This window comes from Halichoerus grypus, chromosome 15 (assembly GCF_964656455.1).
Source record: "Halichoerus grypus chromosome 15, mHalGry1.hap1.1, whole genome shotgun sequence".
Lineage (NCBI taxonomy): Eukaryota > Metazoa > Chordata > Mammalia > Carnivora > Phocidae > Halichoerus > Halichoerus grypus.
Window position 1 is genome coordinate 48208541 of NC_135726.1, and position 22995 is coordinate 48231535.

The 22995-nt window shown below is 50.6% G+C and overlaps 2 protein-coding genes across 3 annotated transcripts; both read right to left on the reverse strand.

The window, feature by feature from the left end:
- Positions 1-4196: 4196 nt before the first annotated feature.
- On the reverse strand, positions 4197-7917 carry SERTAD3 (SERTA domain containing 3). 2 transcript variants are annotated; one of them, XM_036095023.2, is made up of 2 exons: positions 7370-7917; positions 4197-5464 (listed from the first exon to the last, which is right to left on the reverse strand). In XM_036095023.2, exon 2 carries the CDS (start codon positions 5456-5458, stop codon positions 4862-4864), a length of 597 nt encoding a protein of 198 aa, XP_035950916.1. In that variant the 5' UTR covers positions 5459-5464; positions 7370-7917; the 3' UTR covers positions 4197-4861. The 2 variants fall into 2 exon arrangements, with proteins under 2 accessions (XP_035950916.1, XP_035950915.1); XM_036095022.2 differs by having other exon boundaries at positions 7413-7908.
- Positions 7918-9886: 1969 nt separating this feature from the next.
- Positions 9887-22825, reverse strand: BLVRB (biliverdin reductase B). Its single transcript, XM_036095021.2, has 5 exons — positions 22651-22825; positions 15526-15690; positions 15300-15389; positions 13911-14039; positions 9887-10149 (listed from the first exon to the last, which is right to left on the reverse strand). The coding sequence occupies exons 1-5, from the start codon at positions 22727-22729 to the stop codon at positions 9992-9994; spliced, it is 621 nt and encodes a 206-aa protein (XP_035950914.1). The 5' UTR covers positions 22730-22825; the 3' UTR covers positions 9887-9991.
- Between the last annotated feature and the right edge of the window lie 170 nt (positions 22826-22995).

Sequence of the window (22995 nt, forward strand, 5' to 3'; positions counted from 1 at the left end):
ATGGTTCAGCAAAAGAAAAAAATATGCATATATACATATGTAGATAAAGGAAACAAAATATTAACAATTAAATCTAGGTGGGAGGGTATACAGGCGCTCAGAATACATTTTCCCCCCATCTTTTCTATATGCTTAAATTTTTTTCCATAATAAAAAGAGGGTAAAATGCTAATTAGAACCGGCCCCTGCCAGGCAAATTCACATAATTTCCCCTACAACCTATCCTTATGGATTGGGGGAAAAAAAGGAGGCTCTGAGTCTCCAAGTGGCTTGCTCCAGATCACATGCTGGAGAGCTCAGAGGAATCTCAAGAGCTTGGTCAACCTGTATTTATTGAGCACCTACTATATTATGGGCACCGTTGTAGACACTAGGGGAACAGCACTGGATAAGCCTCATACGGTCTCTCTTTTCATGGATCAGGGGAGGGGGTAAACAGAGAAAAGAAGTCTGACAACAAAAACATCCATGGACCGAACCCCTTCTGTGTGCCAGGCACTGTTGTAGGCATTGATGATAGGCAGTAAAACTATAGACAAAAATCCCTGATGTGAGGGCGGTGGACAATACACTTAAAATAATAAAGAAATAATTTAGTGTCTTAGAAGGTGACAAGTGAAAAGGAAAAGAATAAAGCAGAGCAGGAGGAGAGGAGTAAAAGGGCCTGCAGTGTAGATAGGGTACTGGTGCGGGTAGGAAATTCCGAGTAGACCCGATGAAATGAGAGAGGTAGTAAGGTTCTGGGAGAAGAATGCTCCAGCCAGAGGGGAAGGGCCAATACAAAGGCCCTGAGGAAGGAGTCTGCCAGGCAGCGAGGCCAGTGTAGCTTGGGGGGGTCAGAGAAGCTTTCAGGCCGTTTAGAGCCCTCTACGGAACGCTATGTTTTATTCCGAATGGGATGAGACCCTGGAAGATGAATAAACGAGGAAGATAATTTCGGCCTCTGTTCAGTGCCTTGAAGAAAACAAAATAGGACGGGATAATAGGGAGGCCTGTGCCAGGGTGGTCCAGGAGAGCGTCCTTGAGGAGGTGACCCTGGAGCTGAGACCAGAAAGAGCAGGAGCCAGGAATTCAAAGGGCTGGGGGAAGGGAGAGGGAGAGAGACCAGGCCTTGGGAAATGAAACCAGAAGCAAGCCACCGGGTAGGGCAGGCCTGGGGAGGAGCCTCCGCCCGCGGGGGAGGGGGAGGGGAGAGGGAGGGGAGCGCCCCGCCCCCAGCCGGCCGCCCCACCCGGCCTCTGGGGAGGGAGTAGGCGCCGGGCCGGCTCCAGCCGCCACCGCCTCCGGGGTATTCCGCCGCCCCGCCCACTCGGGGTGGGGGAGTTGGCAGGTGGGAGGGGCCTGCCCCGCCGGCCACGCCCCGCGGCGGCCGCGCCCCATCCCCCCACCGCGGGCCGGAGGAGGGCAGTTTGGGGAAGGTGGACTATGCCCTCAGACCCGGTCCTTCTGCGGACGAGCCTTTGTATTTCTCTCATCAGTTCTTTAACCGGGCAGGAGCTGGGCCTCTCTGAGCCGCAGTTTGTTTATCCGGAAAGTGGGGGTGCTCCTCATACTGCCCTCACGGTGGTACTAGCAAGCTACACGATTCCTTTTTACTCAGTTATCTGTAAGGCAAAGAGGGCCTCTTAAAAGGTGAGTCAGGTCTCATCCCTGCTCTGCTCAGCAGCCTTCCATGGCTTCCATCTCATTCGGATGCTCTCTTCTTGTACACTCTGCTGCAGCTACACTGACCTCTTCAGGGTCCCGCAAACACTCCACTCATGCTCTGACCTCAGGGCCTTTGCACTAGCTGTTACCTCTGCCAGGATCGTTCCCCCCCCCCCCCCCCCCCCCCCGTCCCCCGGCCTGACATGACTCACTTCTCACCTCCTTCAGGTCTTTACTCAAATGTCACCTTGTCAGTGAGGCCTTCTCTGGCCATCCCATTGAAATAACAACACCCCAGCCACTTTCTTGCTTTCTTTTTCTCTACAGCATTTATCACCTCCTAACAGACTGCATATTTCACTCATTTTTCTATGTATTTCAGCCTTCCCCAACTAAGCTGTGTGAGAACAGGAGCTGTCTATTTTATTCCCGTGCCTGGAAGAGCACCAGGCCCACAGTAGGCACTCAATAAATGTAAGCAATTATTGGAATCCCTAGGGTACATCGGGTCCTCCTTTTCGTGGTTTACACAGTCGCTCGGTGAGGTAGGTACTACCTGAGGGCTGACGTTGGGACATGCTGGTGTGTTTGAAGAACTGTAGAGAATGGTATAGCTGGAGCACAGGAGTGGCAGAGAGCGGGTAGCGTGAGGAAGATGAATTCAGAGAGGTAAGAGGGAGGGTTGACCGTTGCAAGGTCGGGAGTTCATTTTTTCAACAATAGAAAAAAAACCAACAACATTGTTTTTGAGTGGGGCATAGAGCTGGGCTAAGACCAGCAAAACCCCTCCCTCTCAGAGTTGCTAATAGACCAGAAGGCTAACCATAAACAGGTAATAGATAACTTGAGATAGGATAGATGCTACTAAGAAAATCAAAGAGTGTGGTGGGGGGATGGTGCACCTGGATGTGTTGAGCTACGCAAGGTAGGGAAGACAACTCTGAGAAGGGGACATTTGCATTGGTGAAGCTATAGGAGAAATGTCCTCTGGGCCATTAACAAGTGCAAAGGTCCTGGGGTGAACGAGCTTGGGATGAAATGAGACCAGTGTGACTGGAGGTGAGGAAGAGTGGGAGATTCAGTTGTGAAGTTAGGAGCAAGATTGCCAGGTCTTACAGGCCTTGGTGAAGTTCAGGTTTTATTCTGGGTATGAGAAGTCACTGAGAGTTTTAAGTAGGGGTAAGATATGATCCAATGGGCATCTATATTGAGATGTGAAACACATGTGCCTCAAGGTTCTCATGACCATCTCTTCTCGATGTTGATTGGCACCCATTGGTCAGCTACCCCACTGCTTTCAGATTTAGATGCAAAGCCCCTCTCTGGGCAAGAATCTTGGCTTTGGGCCAGAAAGCACAGGCAAAATCCCCCTCCTTTCCTGGCCTGTGGACTCCGCCCTGATGTGGTTCCTCTTTGCAGACCTTCCAGAAAAGTCCCTAATGCTGTGTAAACTCACCTGCTGAGTCTTCAAAGGTCTTTGCAGACTTAGCCAGTACAGCAATATATCACACTGCACCTTCCCAGGCCTCCCTCTTTTCTCCACTCACCAGCCTGGGCTTGTACCTCCTAAATAAACCCTTAGCACTGTAACTGAAGCCTGATCAACAGTTTTCTAGAAAGATCTTTTTTTTAATAGTTTTTTTTTAATTTTTTTTTTTTTTTTGAGAGAAAGAGCAAGAGAGCACACAAACAGGGGGAGTGGGAGAGGGAGAGGAAGAAGTAGGCTCCCCGCTGAGCAGGGAGCCCTACTCAGTTCGATCCCAGGACCCCAAGATCATGACCTGAGCTGAGGGCAGACGCTTAACCGACTGAGCCATCCAGGTGCCCCTAGAAAGATCTACACTTAATGCTATCTTTGGGCATTTTCTTTCCCCTCTGGACCTCAGCAATACCTTGCATACAATTTTAAGTGCTAAGAGTGACCTATCCTTTTGGTAATTCATGGGACTCAGCTTCTCCCTCCTGTGTGCACCCATGTGGCTAGGGATCCAAGTTTACCAAGAAGCAAAAACACAAATAGTTAAGAACCAGCGTCTGGGGGCACCTGGGTGGCTCAGTCATTGGGCAGGCGTCTGCCTTCGGCTCAGGTCATGATCCCAGGGGCGTGGGATCCAGCCCCGCATCGGGCTCCCTGCTCAGCGGGAAGCCTGCTTCTCCCTCTCCCACTCCCCCGGCTTGTATTCCCTCTCTCGCCGTCTCTGCCAAATAAATAAAATATTAAAAAAAAAAAAGAACTAGTGTCTGGAGGCCAACTTAAGAGTCCCCTGGTCCTTGCTTTTCTTGCGGTGTGATGGGGAGCAAGTGATTTGGCCCCTCTGAACTTGAGGTTCCTCCTATGTAAAGCCTGTTAACAGAATTCTGTATTATCATGAAGATTAAATGACTTAATTCAAACAAAGTGGATAGAATAGTACTCTTAACAAGTACTCAGTAATTATTATGTTTAATAATACACCTGCCCCCACTTTGGCAGGTAAGGGGTGCAGGTGGGGAACTTACCAGGTCCCTCCCAGTGACCCACTGAAATTTAGAAACTTTAGGCAACACCATCCCTTCCAAAATACTTTTATTAAAAAAAAAAAAAAGTCATTACAAACAAGCAAAAAACAAAGAACAAACAAGACCCACCACAAAACCCGCCTTTCTTTTAAATAATGCGGCATGGAGCAGTTTGGTTTCCACCCTATTGCACGTGGTCCGGCCTGGTTATGAATCAGGAGACTGCTGGGACTGGGGTCTTGCCAAAGAGGTGGGGTTCAACCTTGGGGGAGGAGGCCAGCCCCTCCTGCTCCCTTGAGGTGCAAGAGGCAAAGTCTGAGTTCCCATAGCAACCAGGCAGCACATCCCCGTCATCCTCTGACAGGCCTAGCTTTATCTTCCCTGAGGCCCCAGTGGTCACAAGGGGACTAGGAACTGGAGGGAAAGGCAGAAGAAATGTGGGAAGTGGGAAATCAGACTCCCAGAAACAGAGTCACGTTAAGGCATTTGGAACAGATAAATTAATTCAGGAAGACCCACCTTCACAGAAGGCTGTGGTAACCACACACACATGCAAGACGGTTTGTGGAACCCTGAAATGGGAGGAAAGGAGGCCACAGTCACTGCTTAGAGACCCGACCAAAACACACATACATACACACACACACACACACAAACAGGTGCATCCAGGGATCCAGCCCACCGAGGCTGAGATGAGGAAAGAGGCCCCAAAGTTTTAGGATCCCAAAATGATTTCCATAATGTGATCGAGTTCATTCCACTCCCAGGACCCTGGGGCACAGAAGAGGTTGTGAGGGGGCTCCGGTGGGGCAAGAGCAGGCTCCTTCTCTACTGCAGATGTGTCAATGTCCAGAAAAAAGTCATCCAGACCCGAGTCCCCCAGGTACCGGGAGCTCAGAGCTTCTAAGAAGACTGGATCAGGCTGGGGCAGCCCTTCGTTCTGGGGTCCTGGGGGAGCCACTGGATTCTGAGGGGGCTCCGTCTCATCCATGGACGTCTCCAATTCCCTGAGAATAGAGCCGATGGTGGCTGACAGGGAGAAGTCCTCCTCGCCCAGGAAGAGGGGCTCAGGGGGCATGACAGGTGCTGGAGCCAGGCACAGGGCGGCCTGGAGCTGCTGGAGGGTATTGTGGATGAGGACATGCCTGCGTAGGCTCGGTGCTCGGGGACCCAGGCTTCGCTGGACTTTGTCTAACGAGATTCGAAGCAGGGCTTGCTGGTAGCTCCGCAGGCCTGCTGGACCCCAGTCCCACTTCTCATCCTCCTCTTCCTCCTCCAAATCCGAGTGTTTCCTCTTCAAGCCTCCTACCATGGTGCCCTATAGAGAGAAGAGGGGCAAGTCAGACGCAGCGGGGCTAGTTCAAATCCCAAATCTATAAAGTGGACATAATATGAATCCCACAGGGCTGAGGAGGAGAAAACAAGATCTGGACCGAAACATAGCTGGGTTCGCATCCCACTTACTTGCCTGTGTGGCCCTGAATAGTGAATCTGCCTCCTTCAAACACAATACTCATTTCTTCAAAAGTGTCACATATGACAGGTGTGGAGTACGGGGACGTGGGCTAGAGGCAGGGAAACTTGGGTTTGAACTCTGGCTTTGACACTGCTCAGCTGTTTGATCTTTGTAAGTTATGTGACATTGCCTCTCTGGGTCTCAGTTTCCTCATCTGTAAAGTGAGGACTGTAAAATTTCTTACCATATTGTCAAGAAGATCCCACGTGTAAAATATGCATGGGGCCCATCTAGTTAACCTTAAGGAACAAGAATTTAATTGCCATTTATTCATTCAATATTTTTACCTATTGACTGCCTATTATATTCGAGCCACCTGGAGCCCTGTTAGGACACCTATTTGTAGAGACTCTTTCACAGCGATGATTATTTTTCTTCCTTTTTTAAGATTTTTTTTAAATTTCAGAGCGAGCACAAGTGGAGGGGAGGAGCAGAGGGAGTGGGAGAAGCAGGCTCCCCACTGAGTGCGGAGCTTTAAGTGGGGTTCCATCCCAGGACCCCGGGATCATGACCTGAGCCAAAGGCAGCCGCTTAACCGACTGAGCCTCCCAGGCGCCCCAGGGAGTGTATTTCTTTCCATGCCCTCTTCCTAACGCACTGGAAGCACACCCAAGAACTGGGAAGGAGCCTCCCTCCTTCTCTCTGCCGTTCCTTCGGCTTTCCCCAAAGCGTGCCTCCTAAGAAAACTCGCTAAAACTCAACTCCTGCCAGGCTCCGCCCCCTCCATGGAGCTCCATTCAGCATCCAGGCAGGCAACAACTTAGCCCAGGGGCTTCTGGGAAATGTGGGCCAATAGCCGCCCGGCACGTGCATTAACGTTGAGCATGCACTACAATCCCCAGAGGGCTCCGCACGCCAGAGGGAGCAACCTCCCCCGCCCTCCCTCAGGGCATGCGCACAGGGCCCGGGGCCGGTGGGGGAAGGGAACCCGGACTTCCAGCTGCCCGGCGCCTGCCGAGCCCCGCCCTCCGCTGCCTCCAGGGCGGCGGGTCTGAGCTCCACGCCTGGAACGCCCCTCCCCCACCCCAGACTCCGGCCCTGAAACTGCTTTCTCCCGGTCCTTCGGACCCCAAGAAGGCCCTAGATTCTTCCCCAAAACTACTGTCGGGTCCAGAGACTCAGGCCCCAACACATGGCTCAAAAACTACAAATGCTCTCCGATCTACTCTGTTCGGGATACTAATTTTGATGCCCTCACCCGTCAACTTTCCCCCATTCTCCCGTCTTTCAAACACCTTTCGACTTCACCTCCCAACTCTCCCTCTGACTCCAAGACCTGAACATGGGACTCTCCCGAGCACCTCCTCTCCTCCACTGCGTCTCCCTCACCAAGATTCCTTGCACGTAGTTTTCTCGCTTTTCCAAATGCTCGGGATCCCAGCCCCAAGCCCTCACACCTTTTCCAGAACACTGGAGCCCCGAATTCAACCCGCCCGGGAGACGCGAATTGTCCCAATCTTTAGATTTCCTGCCCCAGAAGTTGCTTCCTTGGTTCTCTCGCTTCTCCAAACACCCCATGTCCCAGCTTCAAACTCCGTCCACTTGGAGATCCTGCCCCAACAACTTCGCCTTCAGTCCGGGATCTTGAATTCAGTCTCCAGTCCCCAAAGCCCACCAATCCTATCAGTCACCCTTATTTGCACCCTCTACCCACGCCCAGACCCCACCTCCACAACTCTCGGGGGGCGCGCCTCCACCTCCCCTTACCCAAGGCAAATCTCAAGCCGGGCGGCCTCTCTCTCTCTCTCACCTTAGCTGCCAGGTTCGCAATGACCAAGTCCTGGAACGTCCGCAGCTTTACGACCCACACCAGCGCTGAGTAGGAACCTCGCTCACCTCCCCAGGGCCTCTCGGTTTGGCCTCCGGCCCACCTAGCTCCGCCCCGGAGCCGAAGCGCGAGACGTGATTGGCTGGAGTCCTGCCCGCTGCGGGGCGAGGATTGGCTGGGTGGAGCCACCGGTCCGTCGCCAGGAGACGCCGGACCCGCCCTCCCTTTCCTTACACCCGGGACCTTTTAAAGGATTCCGACTCGTCCGGGGGCGGGGCCACGTCTCGAGGGTGGAGGGTGGCGAGGACGTCAGAACCGTTTCCTTCTACTCAGCCACTGTCCTCGCTCCAAAATCGTCAGCATTGCTCTCTGCGATTCCTTTATACCAGGTGAGGACCCCGTAGCGGGAGGGGCTTAACACGCCCCTCCCCACCCCGCTCTCCGGGCGGGTGGGGCTGAGCCCCTCGCGGAGGCCGCGCCCCCGGGGTTCCGAGGGCGGACGCTGCGGGGCGGAGGATGACGCAGCTGAAGACCAGCCAATGGTTCGGCGCGGCCTACGTTGCCTGGGCGATCGCAGCCGGGTTTCTGTCTTCCTGCCCCCACGCACTGTGCCCCGGGCCCCTTCTTAATCCTAAAGACTTCTCCGCACGCCCTGTGGTGGTCTCTCCTGCACCCCCCCTCCCCCCGGCGCCCTGTCCTTCCTCTCAGGCAGGATGGCATCTCCACTGCTGGGAACTCATTCCTCTGTCGCCAAGGCCCTGGGGACAAAGTCCCAGCTCCTCCCCTTTTGCCACAAAGCCCTTCACGGTCTGGCCTGATGCACACTCCTCCTGGCTCCCTGTGATCCGGCCCCACTGGTTGACTTACAGTTTTTCCAAAATGACTTCACGTGCCCGCCGCCACCATAAACGCTGAGATTTTTGTCTTGTCTTTTTCCCTGCCTTATCCCTAGTGTTTTAGGTACCGTAGCAAGTACTCAAAAACGACAATAAAGGGCCTCTGGATCTTTAAACTGGTTTCCTCATCCTGAAAATACACCTTCAGTTCCCAGGCTGCCTCTCGCCAGAACTCATCTCAAAAGTTTCCTCCTCTCAGAAGCCCTCCCTTGAAGCTCGAGAGCGGGTGAGGCGCCATTCCATGGTGTCCTGGGCTTCTCCCCGTGGTGCCCTGACTCTTCTGCCCTTGCCTCCCAATCCTGGCCCTGTGCACTCGAGGTCGGGATTGTGGGCCCTCGGAGGGCAGGTACCAACCAAGGCTATCTTGGTCACCCAGTGCTTGGTCTATAGCATCACCTAGCACATGGCTGGACACAAAGAAGGTACCCAGTGAAAAGTTTTGTAAATGACCAATATGACAGAAAGAGAAAGAGGGCAGGAAAACAAAAACAACAGTGCCAGTGCCCTGAAAGCCTGAATCAGTAGTGCCCCACTCCCACAAGTTTCACCAAGAGGAGCAGGGAGGCAGATTTCTGCAGGCAACCCCTGGGAAGGGAGGTTAAAGTTCTTCAGACCAGTTCTCATTGGTTGGAACTTGCCACCAGTCATCCTGCTGCTTGCAGAAGCAATATAGGAATGGAATGGATTTTTTTTTGGACAGGGGAGGGGAAGGTTAAAGGTGTTGGGTGGGTAGGTCGGAAGCTGGAAGTAGGAAGAGAGGAGTGGCTCACCCAGACCTGGGAAAGGTGTCTCTGGGGAACATGGGCAGGGGACAGTAGATTATCAAAGAGGGACATGATTAGGAAGGGGTCATTCTTCCCCTTCCCCATCCCAAACCTGCCCCTCTTCCAGGGCCCCCATCTCGGACTGGCCCCACCATAACCCCATCTCCAGGTTCTAGCTCTATGCTTCTTCCTGGATGCCTCTCCCTGCGCACCCCCACCCCCCATCATGGACTGTCCACTCTGCTCACACCCACTCTCTTGCCCCACTTAAGGCCTCTGTCTTGGTACCCTGGGGCTCCAGAGCCTGCTCTTGCAGGCCTCTGATCCACATTCACCCAGCAGCCAAGGGCAGCTTTATAAAACACAAACCTGACTGTGCCCCCTCCCCGCCTCTCTCCTGCTCCGCCCCTTGCACAGAACCTCAGAATAAAGCTCAAGCTTTTTACAATGATTCTGCAGAGTTTAGCTTCCATGTAACAGCCTCTTGGGGCTGATCACTCCTCCCCTCCGACTTGTTTGCTCCCCAAGCTGGGTCAGGTCATTCTGTCAGCCCTCTGGGCTTCCTCCTTCAGAGCTACAGTCACTCTGGGTTGTCACTCTCACGGGCCGGGGTGTCTTCCTCATTGGACTGTGAGATCTGTGAAGCCAAGGTCACCCCTCACAGTCCTCACAGTCCTCACCGGTGGTCTCTAGCACAGGGCCAGACAAGGACATGAATGAAAACCTTCCACAGAGGCAGAGAGAGACCTTGAACCACCCAGACAAAGGCAGACAGAGAAAGTCACAGAGTTGGGTCTTCTAGAATAATTTGAAGCTCTTGGCTCAAGATTTATTTACTCCTTTCCTCTGTTCTCCATTTCCCAGAATGCTGTCCTCCCGGACAGGGTCAGAGCCCTAGTCTCTAGTCGTACTGGTGGGAGGGGTAGGTGTTGTGCCCGTCGTACTTATCGGTGGTGAGGCAGCTCAGCATGAAGTGGCCCAGGTCATGTTTGGAGATGACCCTGGAGGGCCCTCGTCCATCCAGGGTCACTGTGTAGGCCCCTGTCAGCGGCTGGTCTCCTGCAAGGTAAGGACACAGGGGATGGGTGAAGCCCATGTCCTTTTCCCCTCCCACAGCATGTGACCACTCCAGGGTGCTTACGGTGTGCCCAGCCCAGAGGGTATAAGAATCAATGATGTATGAAACTCTTACAAATGCGAAGGATGCCAATCTATACCCCTTACTTCATTCATTCGACAAATCCTTACTGATGGCCTATTAGGTGTCAGGTGCTGGGCACCCAGCAAGGGACAAAACAGCCAGGAACCCCCTGCCCTTTGCATGCAGATGTTCCCTGGGAGAACAAATAAGAGAGTAAAATAGACAATATGTTATAGGGAGAGAAATAAAGCAGGGACTAGGCTAGGAACGATTAATAACTCAGTGTTACCCATGGGCAAACTGAATCTGCAAGAGAGAAAGTCACTTCCCAGGGTTGCAAAGGGTGACTTCCCAGTGGCAAAGGCTAGATTTGCTCTGGTCCTTCCATCTGGAGGCATAACTTGGCCATTAGGAGGGCACCTGTTGGCTGCATTATAATTAAAAATCTCTGACAGTGACCAACTTAACTGAGGGATCGAATGCAGCCGACTGGTACAGGGGCAACCTGGAATAGTGTGCAGTAAGAAACATACACCCTCACCCAAGTGGCATTCCTGCCAACAATGTTTAATCTGAGCCTGAGAGAAAACAAGCAGAGAAATCCAGAACATGAGATATCCAGAAAGACACCTGGTTTGGTTAATTTTATGAGACATTTTAAAGAAGAGAGATGGAGGATTGTTCCAGATTCAAGGTGACATGGCAACTAAACACAACCCATGATCCTTGGTCGGATCCTGAGTTTGTAGGGAGGGGACATTGAAAAAAAAAAAAAATATATATATATATATATATATATATTTTTTTTTTTTTTTTAAGGATTTTATTTTTAAGTAACCCAATGTGGGACTTGAACCCACAACCCTGAGATCAAGAGTTGCAGCTCTTCCAACTGAGCCAGGCAGGCACCCCAATATTTCTTGACAATTCAAGAAATTTGAATATTGAATATGGAATAGATACTAAATGATGTGATCGAGTTAACATCCATTCCCTTGGCGCATTAATGGGACACTGGGCCATTCCCAAAGATTTTTCTTCTTGGGAGATGCCTATCAAGGTTCTAGGAGTGGAGTGTGATGATGTCTGCACCTTACTCTCAAATGGTTCAGCCAGAAAAAAATTTTAAATATATACACACACACACTAAGTGAAATAAGTCAAGCAGAGAAAGTCAATTATCATATGGTTTCACTTATTTGTGGAACATAAGGAATAGCATGGAGGACATTAGGAGAAGGAAGGGCAAAATGAAGGGAGGGAAAATGGAGGGAGAGATGAACCATGAAAGACTATGAACTCCAAGAAACAAACTGAGGGTTTTAGAGGGGAGACGGGGGGGGGGGGGATGGGTTAGCCTGGTGATGGGTTTTAAAGAGGGCATGTACTGCATGGAGCACTGGGTATTATACGCAAACAATGAATCATGGAGCACTACATCAAAAACTAATGATGTACTGTATGGTGACTAACATAACATAATAAATAATAATAATAAATATATATATGCACACACACACTATAAAAAGATATATACCACACATGTATTCATATATACACATCAGAGGTATGCATAAAAGATAAAGCAAACGGCAAAATGTTAATTGAATCTAGATGGTTTATGGATATTCATAAACCTTTCATTTCTTCAACTTTTCTGGAGGTTTCAAAATTTTTACACACATACTACCAAAAAAAGAAAAAGAAAAAAAGAAACTGAAGAAAGGTACTCTGTGTTTTTGTTTTTGGGTGTTTTGTTTTTTTTTTTAGATTTTATTTACTTATTTGAGAGAGAGAGAGCATGAGCAGAGAGAGGGGCAGAGGGAGAGGGAGAAACAGACTCTCCGCTGAGCAGGGAGCCCGACAAAGGGCTTGATCCCGGGACCCTGGGATCATGACCTGAGCTGAAGGCAGACACCTGACTGAGCCACCAGGCCCCCCCCCCCTTTTTTTTTGAGAAAGATACTTTGTGTTAAATAATTTTTAGGCATGATGTCTCTGGGCTTCACTTCAAACCCGGGAGGTCAAGATATGTACAGATATTCTGTAATATGTGCTCTGTTCAGAGATGAGAAAACCAAGGCTCAGAGGCCGCGGGCCTGAGGTCCACACGGTGCCGGGGCTGGGATTTGCACCCAGCTCCACCCCGCAGCCTCACTGCCACTGATTCAAAGCTTAGGATTCTGGTCCCAATAGGGCCCTAAACTGAACCCAAACACTGAACCTTATTTGACCCTCTAGAAAGTGTGCAGGCCTCCTCCTGTCAGGGGCCCCAGGAGGCAGAGGGCAAAGTAGAACTGCTCAAAGCAGGGGTGACTGAGTGGCTCAGTGGGTTAAGTACCTGCCTTCAGCTCAGGTCATGATCTAGGGGTCCTGGGATCGAGCCCTGTGTCTGGTGCCCTGCTCAGCAGGGAGTCTGCTTCTCCCTCTCTCTCTATTCCCCACCCCGACGCCCCCACTCATGTTCTTTCTCTCTCTCTCTCTCCTCTCAAATAAATAAATAAAATCTTAAAAAAACAAAACAAACTGCTCTTTCAGTGAGCAGGCAAATATGAAGGAGATACAACTGTCTGGCCTTTGGGCCTTTGGGCTTCTGCACCGCTGTTCCCTCATCCCAGTCCTCTCTTCCATGGACATTCATCTGCCTCCTTTCCTCGCTGCGCAAAGCCATCTCTTTAGGGAGCCTGTGCTCCATGAATGGCTCCCCGTTACTCCCTTCTCTGTGCTTTACAGTTTCTCCATTCCCTGCAGCATACCTAACAGGAAGAGCATCCAGCTTCCTTGTCTCCCTGCCAGACATGTAAGCCTCATGAGAGGGCCTATAAGGGCACACACTCCGTAGGCGAGAGACATTTGTTGAATGAATGAATGAATGTCTCCCTGTGTCTGTCTCTGTGTGTCTCTCAAGGAGGGTTCTAGACCTGGAAGAGGAAGAGGACGTAGGTGTAGTTTATGATCCTCTCCACAACACCACTGGGAAGTGTGGTTCCCCTGGATTAGTTCATCCAATATTAGCTCATATTTACTGAGCATCTACTATATGCTCAGCCCTGTTCTGGGCACTGGGAACACAGCTGTGATCAAAACACGACAAAATCCATGCCTTCAAGGAGTTGACATTCTAGTTGATAGAAACCCACACTAAATAAAGAAAGGAATCGGGGCGCCTGGGTGGCTCAGTTGGTTAAGTGGCTGCCTTTGGCTCAGGTCATGGTCCCTGGGTCCTGGGATCAAGTACCGCATCGGGCTCCCTGCTCAGCAGGAAGCCTGCTTCTCCCTCTCCCACTCCCCCTGCTTGTGTTCCCTCTCTCGCTGTGTCTCTCTCTGTCAAATAAATAAATAAAATCTTAAAAAAAAGAAAGGAATGATATGCTCTGTGTGGTGAAAGGTAAGTCCCCTTCCCTTGAATATGGGCTAGCCCCAGGAACTCACTAATAATAATAATAATAATAATAATAATGGTGGTTGTTTTACATTTCTAAATTTGGGGTGGTTGGTTCAACAGAGATAGCCAGAAGGGTGTTAGAAAGGAGATAAAATCAAGCAAGAGAGAGACCAGAAAGTGTAAGGGGAAGGTCTGCAATTTTACACTGTCCAGGGAAGGCCTGGCAGATCTCCCCATTGGATAGGAGGGCGCAGGCTGATGGTGACCCTGCCGCCAGGTCCCAGCCCCACTCACCTATGTGTGGTGGCATCACGGCCACGTACTTCAGGCCCGATTCCTGCAGCACCTTGTGCATCCGGATGTGGTCATTGGTCACATCCTGCAGTCGTGGGGGCACCTTGGTCGGGTCCCACAGAAGGAAGGCTGTGGAGGGGGACATAGGGCACAGTGAGCCAAAGCTTGAGGACAGACTGGCCAGGCCACACAGCCTGCTGGCCTTATGCCAGGACAAAACCCTACAGGGCCTCTCCACGGCCTTCCAGTTGTCCCAGCCTCCTGTCTTTCTGACGGCCACACAAGGGCTGACCACTTCTCTCCCCACCTGCTCCTGTCCAGTTACCTCCTACCTGGCCCATGGGAGCAGCCTCCTCCCTGGTCTGCCCACCTCTGTCCCCACACGCAGCCAGAAGGGGCCTGTGCACACCCAGAGGGTCAGAGCTCATCTGCGGCTCCGTATCACTTGGGGTGAAAGCAGAGTCCCCATCAGAGCCCACAAGGGCCCACCGCATCTGGCGCCATCAGCCCCCTGACCGCAGCGCCCAACACTCTCCCTTTCACACACTCTGTTCCAGCCACGCTCCCACCTCAGAGCCTTCACAACTGCTGATCCCTCTGCCCTCCCTCAGGTCGCTTCCCTTCCTGGCGAGGATGGAACCCAGAGGCAAGGCATGGAGGCGGTGGGAACCAGCCACGAGCTGTGTGAACTCAGGTCAGCTGGTGGGCCTCCCTGTGCCTCCATTGCCTTCCATAAGAACAGCTACTATTAACTGAGCACCTACTATGTGCTGCTATGAGCATAAATACTCAGAACTTGGTGAGGATTAAGTGGCATTCACCCTAAGGCACTTAGATGGTGCCTAACACACGGTAAGTGCTCAGGAAATGCTGTTCACGTTAATGGTTCCGGTTATGAACCCTGTACCCTGTGTTTTGGATTATTCGAGGCAACCAGTTGTTTAATGTGGCTCTCCTCGAAAATGGGGAGCTCTGTGAGGGTAGAGAGCTGGTCTGTGTATGCCTGGCTCTGTCCTTTCCTGCAGGAGGCTCTCCCTGCCCCTCTCTCAGACTGGGTCAGGTGCCACCTCGGGGCTTCTCCTGTTCTGGCCCTGATCCCTCTGTGTCCCTCCATCTTGGCCCCGACCACTCTGGCCTATCACTGTGCAATGATGGGTCTATTCACCACTTCCCTCCCATGTACGAGACCCATGAGTACAGGGCCCAGGGCTGTACTGGTCACCACTGTGTCCCCAGCATCACCCAGCAAGGTTCATGCACACAGTTAGTGCTCAATAAATGCACAGGAACTTGGGATGGCTCCAGTGCCACCTTGCAGAAGCCCCTTGGCTGCCTGTCCAGTACGTACCCCCCACCCTTCAGCCCCATCCCTATGACCCCGCCACCCACCCGAGGTGCAGGCCACGACCTTGTCCACGCCATGGGCCTTCATGGCCGCCACGATGTTCCGGGCGCCCTCGGACATAACTGTGGTAGGACCTTAGAGGGGACAGAGAGTGGCTGTCACTAGCAGGTGGCGGTGGTGGCTGGGGTGGCAGGGGTGGGGCTGGGGGCGGGGGTGGCGCTGGGGGCCGAGGCCCAGGGGTGGGCCGTGGGCAGAGGGGGGGCTCAGTACTGAGGTCATTGCGGGTGCCCAGCAGCACGATGATGGCATCCTGCCCAGCCACGGTCTTGTCTACATCGGCCGCACGCAGAACGTCACCCACTACCACGTGGGCCGGCTTGGGCACTTCTGGGGGCAGCCTGGAGGCATCCCGCACCAGCACTGTCACCTCATAACCTGTGGGCAAAGAAGGGCAGAGAGGCAGGTCAGTGGACTTGTGGGCTGGCACCCCCAGGCTCCAGGGGCTGGGTCCTAGAGGGTGCCACCAACCCCCAAATCCACCCCCCAGGTCCCCTGTGGTGGGGCAATACCTTCATTCCAGTTTATAAACAACCTGCCTCCAACGCCCCCCCCCCCGCACTCCCCAGACTTCTCCACTCTCCAGCAACTAAAGGGTTAAAGCCTGGCATCACACTGGCCTATGCCCCCCATCTATGGTCCTGGAGGAAACTGAGGTACAGAGGAAAACATGAGCTGCCCAAAGGTTGCCCAGTGCTGGGATTGGTCCCCCAGGCTTACTTCTGAAGGGCTGGGCCCGGTCTAAGTGGGCATTAAAGATTTTGAACATCATCTTGGTATGTCCCCTGCCAAAGAATTTTGAATGAGTCTGTGTCCCCACACATACACATCCATTTTAAAGTTCACAACCAACACATTTCTTGCTTTGTTCTAAACACTGGCAAAGGATGTTAATGTCTGGGTGTATGCAAATGATGATATAAAAAAAATTATTAATTGTGGTCTCTGCTATGGACTAAATGTTTATCACCGCCCCCCATCAAATTCATATGCTAAAGCCCTAACCTCCAATGTGATGGTATTTGGAGATGGGGCCTTTGGGAGGTAATTAGGTTTTGATGAGTCATGAAGGTGGGGGCCCCATGATGGAGTTAGTGTCCTTACAAGAAGAGGAAGAGGGGCACCTAGGTGGCTTGGTCAGTTAAGCATCTGACTCTTGACTTCGGCTCAGGTCATCATCTCAGGGTCGTGGGATCGAGCCCCAAGTTGGGCTCCACGCTCAGCATGGAGTCCACTTGAGACTCTCTCTCTCCTCCCTCTGCCCCTCCCCTTCTACCCCCTCTATCTCAAATAAATAAATAAAATAAATTAAAAAAAAAAAGAAGAAGAAGAAGAAGAAGAGAAAGAGACCAGAGCTCTCTCTCCACCAGGTGAGGGCACAGCAAGAAGACAGCTGTCTGCAATCCAGGAAGAGGGTCCTCACCAGAGGCCAAATCTATTGATACCTTATCTTGGACTTCTCAGTCTCCAGATCTATGAGAAACAAGCATCCATTGTTTAAGCCACCAGTCTATGGTATTTTGTTATAGCAACCCGAGCTGACTGAGACAACCTCTAAGTATCATTCTTGTGATAAGTGAACCTGAGCTCCTTCGAGAAAAGGCTGATTGCCAGCCTGGGGCAGAGAAAGGACAAGATAAGCCTGGAATATCTTGTGCTGTCAGCTGCTAAGGCAGTGCTTAACGAATGATGCCATTTGTTATTTTGAATACAGATTTAAATGTAGAATTAAATAATGTATCTAAAGGTTTAATGTGGTCAGTTGATTTTTGGCAAGTGTGCCAGGACAATTCAACGGGGGAAAGCATAGTCTTTTCAACAAATGGTGCTGGGGCAACTGGATATCCATCTGTAAAAAGAATGAAGTTGGATCCCTACCTCACACCATATATGAAAATTAACTCAAAAATGATCAAAGACCTAAATGTAAGAGCTAAAACCATAAAACATCTTAGAAAAAAACATAGGTATAAATCTTTGTGACTTTGGATTAGGCAATAGTTTCCTAGCTATGATATGAAAAACACAAGCAACAGGGCGCCTGGGTGGCTCAGTCGTTACGCGTCTGCCTTCGGCTCAGGTCATGATCCCAGAGTCCTGGGATCGAGTCCCACATCGGGCTCCCCGCTCGGCGGGAAGCCTGCTTCTCCCTCTCCCACTCCCCCTGCTTGTGTTCCTGCTCTTGCTATCTCTCTCTCTGTCAAATAAATAAATAAAATCTTAAAAAAAAAAAAAAAGAAAAACACAAGCAACAAAAGAAAACATAGACACACTGACATCATCAAAATTAAAAACTTGTGTGCTTCAAGGACACCATTAAGGGGCACCTGGGTGGCTCAGTCATTAAGCGTCTGCCTTCGGCTCGGGTCGTGATCCCAGGGTCCTGGGATCGAGCCCCACATTGGGCTCCCTGCTCAGTGGGAAGCCTGCTTCTCCCTCTCCCACTCCCCCTGCTTGTGTTCCTGCTCTCGCTATCTCTCTCTCTGTCAAATAAATGGAATTAAAAAAAAAAAAAAGACACCGGGCGCCTGGGTGGCTCAGTTGGTTGAGCGACTGCCTTCGGCTCAGGTCATGATCCTGGAGTCCCTGGATCAAGTCCCACATCGGGCTCCCTGCTCGGCAGGGAGTCTCCTTCTCCCTCTGACCCTCCCCCCTCTCATGTGCTCTCTCTCATTCTCTCTCAAATAAATAAATAAAATCTTTAAAAAAAAAAAAAAAAAAAGACACCATCAAGAAAGTGAAAAGATAATCCGTAGAATGGGAGGAAACTTTTGTAAGTCATACATCTGATAAGGGACTTGTATTCAGAATATATAAAGAACTCCTACAACTCAGAAATAAAAAGATAAATAACCCAATTAAAAATTGGGCAAAATATCTGAATAGAGACTTCTCCAAGGAAGATACACAAATGGCCAATAAATATGCGAAAGGATACTCAACCTCACTAGTCATCGGGGAAATGCAAATCAAAACCACCACGAGGTACAACTTGACACCCACTAGAATGGGTGCTAAAAAAGACAGACATTAAATGTTGGTGCACATGTGGAGAAACTGAAACCCTCATACACTACTGATGGGTGTGTTGAATGATGAAGCTGCTTTGGAAAACAGTCTGGTAGTTCCTCAAAAGGATAAACATGGAGTTATCACATGACTCAACCTTTCCACTCCTAGGTACGTGACCAAGAGAAATGAAAACATATGTTCACACAAAAACTTGTACATGAAAATCCACAGAGGCGTTATTCATAATAGCCCCAAATGGAAACGATCCAATGTCCCTCAACCTCATGGATAAATAAAATGTGGTCTATCCATACAATGTACATAACAGTATCCAGCAATAGAAAAAAGGGACATATTGATACATGCTACAACATGGATACACCTTGAAAAAATGTTCTTTGCTAAGCGAAAGAAACCAGGCACAAGGAACCATATAGTGTAGGATTCCATTTATGTGAAATGTCCAGAACAGGCAAATCCGTACAAACAGAAAGTAGAGGAGTATTTGCCCACTGGGGGAGGGGTTGAGAAGAAAAATGGGGAGGGGGTGACTCCTAGGGATTTATTCTGGGGGTGATGAAAATGTTCTAAATAAATTGGGATAATGTGGGGCGCCTGGGTGGCTCAGTCGTTAAGCGTCTGCCTTCGGCTCAGGTCATGATCCCAGGGTCCTGGGATCGAGCCCCGCATCGGGCTCCCTGCTCCGCGGGAAGCCTGCTTCTCCCTCTCCCACTCCCCCTGCTTGTATTCCCTCTCTCGCTGTGTCTCTCTCTGTCAAATAAATAAAAATAAAATCTTTAAAAAAAAAATAAAATAAAATAAATTGGGATAATGTCTGCACAACTCTGTGATTAGGCCAAAAAGCACTAAGCTGTATACTTTAAGTGGGTGAGTTATATGGGATGTGAATGAAATCTTAACGAAACAAAGCTGTTATAAAAAGTATGAAACTAAGACAAACAAATGAAAAGTTTGGGGGAGTGCCTGGCACAGGAATGAATGATACATGGGTGCTGGCTGTTACTACGCTTTTTAATCGTCTCAGAATGTTACTTCCTGGGGGCCTGGGTGGCTCAGTCAGTTAAGAGTCTACCTTCAGCTCAGGTCATGATCCCAGGGTCCTGGGATCAAGCCCCACATCGGGCTCCCTGCTCAATGGGGAGCCTGCTTCTCCCTCTCCCTCTGCTGCTCCTGTTTGCACTCTCTCTCTCCCTCTCTATCAAAGAAATAGATAAAATCTTAAAAAAAAAAAAAAAAAAAAAGACTGTTATTTCCTGTCCTGATCTAGGCCTCCCTGGGCTCCTGGCCCCTGTCTCAGCCCCTCCCATCCATATTCCACATGGCAGCCAGACAGAGCTTTCCACAGTTATATTGGAGTGCCCTCCTGCTCATATCCCTCCCCTCAGTGCCCTGAGATAAAGTCTATGCTCCTCATGACAGCCTTCCAGTCCCTTGGGGTCTGGCCTCTCCACCTCTCCAGACTGTGCTGGAACCACTACCCTTTTCACCCACTGCACCTCTTTCAGTTCCTCAAATGCATCATGTCGTTTCCTGCCCCCTGGCCTTTGCACGTGCTGCACCCTCTGCCAGGAGCACCTTTTATCCTTTCCCTGGGCCCCAGCTACTTGGGTGTCCTCTGTCACGGTCCTACTTATGCTGCCCTGGAGTATATCAATGGCCCTGAGGGTCCGGGGACATTGTCATATTTGCTACCATCTCCCTGGTGTTTTATAAACACAAAAGCACAGGCTTTACTGCTCCATGGACCTGGGTTCCAGCTGTGCCACTTACTGGCTGAGGAACCACAGGAAACACCTTCCCTGATTGGACCCCAGTCTCCCCTCTAGCGTGAAAACGATAAATCCCAGTGTCCCCATCCTGTGTGACCACCTTTCTTAAGGGAATGACACAAAACCTGTGTTGTACTCTCACACATCAGGGAGCAGCGGGGGCTTCCAGGGGGCCAATGTGGGCACTGGTTATCTATCAATGGTTAAAACGGACCCTAGTAAATTCTGGGTATTCCGGGGGAGAAAAATGTCCTCCTGGAGAGTGAGAGCTTCGACACAGGCTCACTACAAGGGTGCCCATTAGTGTTCTATTTTTGCTGATTAGTGGCATTTATTGAGAACCTCTTATAGGCCAAGTGCTGTGCTAAGCTCTTTCTACAGACGAATGGTATTTTTTTTCCAAAATTTTGTTTTAACACAACCCGCATTTAAATGTAAATTTCAATAGCCACATGTGACTAGTAGGCTACCATACCAAACAGTAGTGTTTTAGAATTCACAGATTTTTACCTTTGGAAAAAAGAGCATTTGGAAGGTACTTCCAAACTTCTTCTGTTTTTTGTTTTGTTCTGTTTTTTTTTTTTTTTACAAATTCCTTACTTTATATTTTTCTCTTAATTTTTTATTTTGAAAAAAATTGAGACATCTAGGAAAGTTGCAAGACCGCAATTCTCATGCTTGCTTTTGCTTTATCTTTCTCTGTGTGTGTATATATAACATATAACATACATAATTATATATGTGTGTGTATAAATACATTTATACATATATAATTTTTTTTCCTATTTGAGAGTAAGTTGCAGAGATCATGCCCTTTTTTTAAGCTTTTTTGATCTCAACCCTCAGTACAAAATGGATTTCAAAGCCTAACCCAGTATATACAAATCCATGCATATATAACAGAAAGAAGGTTCATATAACCAATATTCAACATGCGATACACCCTGACACCTTTATGACCAATTAAGTATATTTCAAAACTCACTATCACCCACAATTTGAAAAGCACTAGATTGCAACAACCCTGCCCATTTTGAAGATGGAGAAATTGAGGCAATTTTAGACAACTAAGCCAGGATCACACAGCTGAGTTTGCTTAGCCTAAAGAAGGCCTATTGAGCACCAACTATATACTGGACACAATTCTGCGCATTTTCCATATATTATCTCATTTAATCATTGCAAGCACCCCAGAGCAAGCGCTACTAGTTTTATTCCCACTTTGCAGCTATCTAGGCACACAGATGACAAGGCATTTGACCATGTAGGTGGTAAGGGTCAGAGCACCAGCCTATAGAATCACTGAGGTAAATAAAATCCCAGCTCAATCAAGCTCTTCTTTTTCTGATGGGGAGAGTGAGGCTCAGGGGCTCACTGTGGCTCTGGAGAAGGCAGAGCCTCCCCTAGGCCTCAACTCTCAATTCCCTGGGGTGCAGTCCCAACTGTGACCAGCAGGGTGGACAAGCCCAATTCAGTGGAATTCAGGATTAAGGGTAAGGTAGTCACATGGGAATCCAGATCCTCATGGTGACTCAGCACCTCTCAACTTCTCCCTCTTACTTCCTCCCCCAGAAATGCTTATCCGCAAATTTCTTTCCCCCCTCCCCACAAATCAAGATCCTCACTAGGTCTTCTTGGAGAAGGGGTGAGCAGTGGGCCTGATGAGGAACTGTCAGGCAGAGTCTGCGGAGGGTGGGCTGGGCTACGAGATATCAGAGAGTGGGATCCTAGCAGCCTCCACCCCTATGGGGCACCCAGATAGTCAATATCGTCAGAGTCACTGAGGCCAGCAAGGGTGGGGTCCTATATCTGGAAGTCCCAGGCCCCGCTGGGGGTTGGTGAAGTCTGGATGGTGGAGGCAGGGAGGATGCGGGATGCTTATCCCCTTTCTTGAGGCAACTGCGAATTTCCAGCTCTCACCCACTTTCCCACGACCAGCGCCCAAGCCTTCACCCATGTCTCCGCTATCCTCTTTCCATTAGGTGCTCACAGCAACAGGCCCCCCAGCCTTCTCGACTTCCAGCCTTGCCTCCCAGGCCAGGAGCCAGTGGACTTTTGGCAGTTAAGAGCACAGGCTGGGTTCAAATCCCAGCACCACCACTTTCAGCTGTCTGATATCAGGCAAGTCACTCTCTGGGCCTCAGTTTTCTCTTCTGTCAAGTGAGGTGATACTAGTTCTCACCGCACATGAAGAGCAGTAGGTGCTGGGAGGCAAGACGCTGCCTGGCTGAGTAAGCCCTCGCTGGGTGCGCTAACAACCACCACAACTACAATAACAACGTTTCATAAGAGCACTGTATTTAAACCTGTCACTGGAGTCCCCCTTGCCTCCCAGGACCAATTCCTAGTCCTTGGACTCACATAAAATTGGATCTCACAGCGTCCCCCACTTCTGTCCCCGTCGCCACCTGCTTTGCCCCTAGGTCACAAACCAAAGTACTGATGGCCCAACCAGCCTCCCCCGGGTCCCAGGAGGCCGTTTCCTAATGCGCTGCATGTGCACCCCGTGTCATCCCCCGCCCACCCCAGCTCATGCCTGCTTGCACCGCCTGCGCCAAGGTGGTGAGCCCGGTCCTGCCCGTGGCGCCGAAGATGGCAATCTTCTTGACGGCCATTCTGCGGAGTCGTGGGGGTGCGAGGCCACGGAGTTGCACGACGCGCGGGAACCGACTGGCTGCCGGGCTGCCCTCTCCGTCCTTCTCCGGCGGGAGGGACGGGGCGGGGCAGGCACGGAAGGCCACGCCTCAGCCTGCCTCTGGGCCCAACAGGCCACGCCTCTAGCTAGGAAGAACGCGGTGGGCGGGACAGTAGGCGGTACGCCTCTGCCTGCCGCCCAGCACCGCCCCCTCCGCCTGCCACTTAGATTGGGAGGCGGGGCCTA

What these genes read in the sequence shown, in the direction of transcription:
- SERTAD3 (XM_036095023.2), bottom strand. Translation starts at nt 5,458, where the DNA reads ATGGTAGGAGGCTTGAAGAGGAAACACTCGGATTTGGAGGAGGAAGAG.
- BLVRB (XM_036095021.2), bottom strand. Translation starts at nt 22,729, where the DNA reads ATGGCCGTCAAGAAGATTGCCATCTTCGGCGCCACGGGCAGGACCGGG. An exon ending in GGGCACCCGCAATGACCTCA is followed by an intron (nt 15,390 to 15,525) that starts GTACTGAGCCCC and finishes GTCCCCTCTAAG; the next exon opens with GTCCTACCACAGTTATGTCC. An exon ending in CGTGATGCCACCACACATAG is followed by an intron (nt 10,150 to 13,910) that starts GTGAGTGGGGCT and finishes CTTACCTTGCAG; the next exon opens with GAGACCAGCCGCTGACAGGG.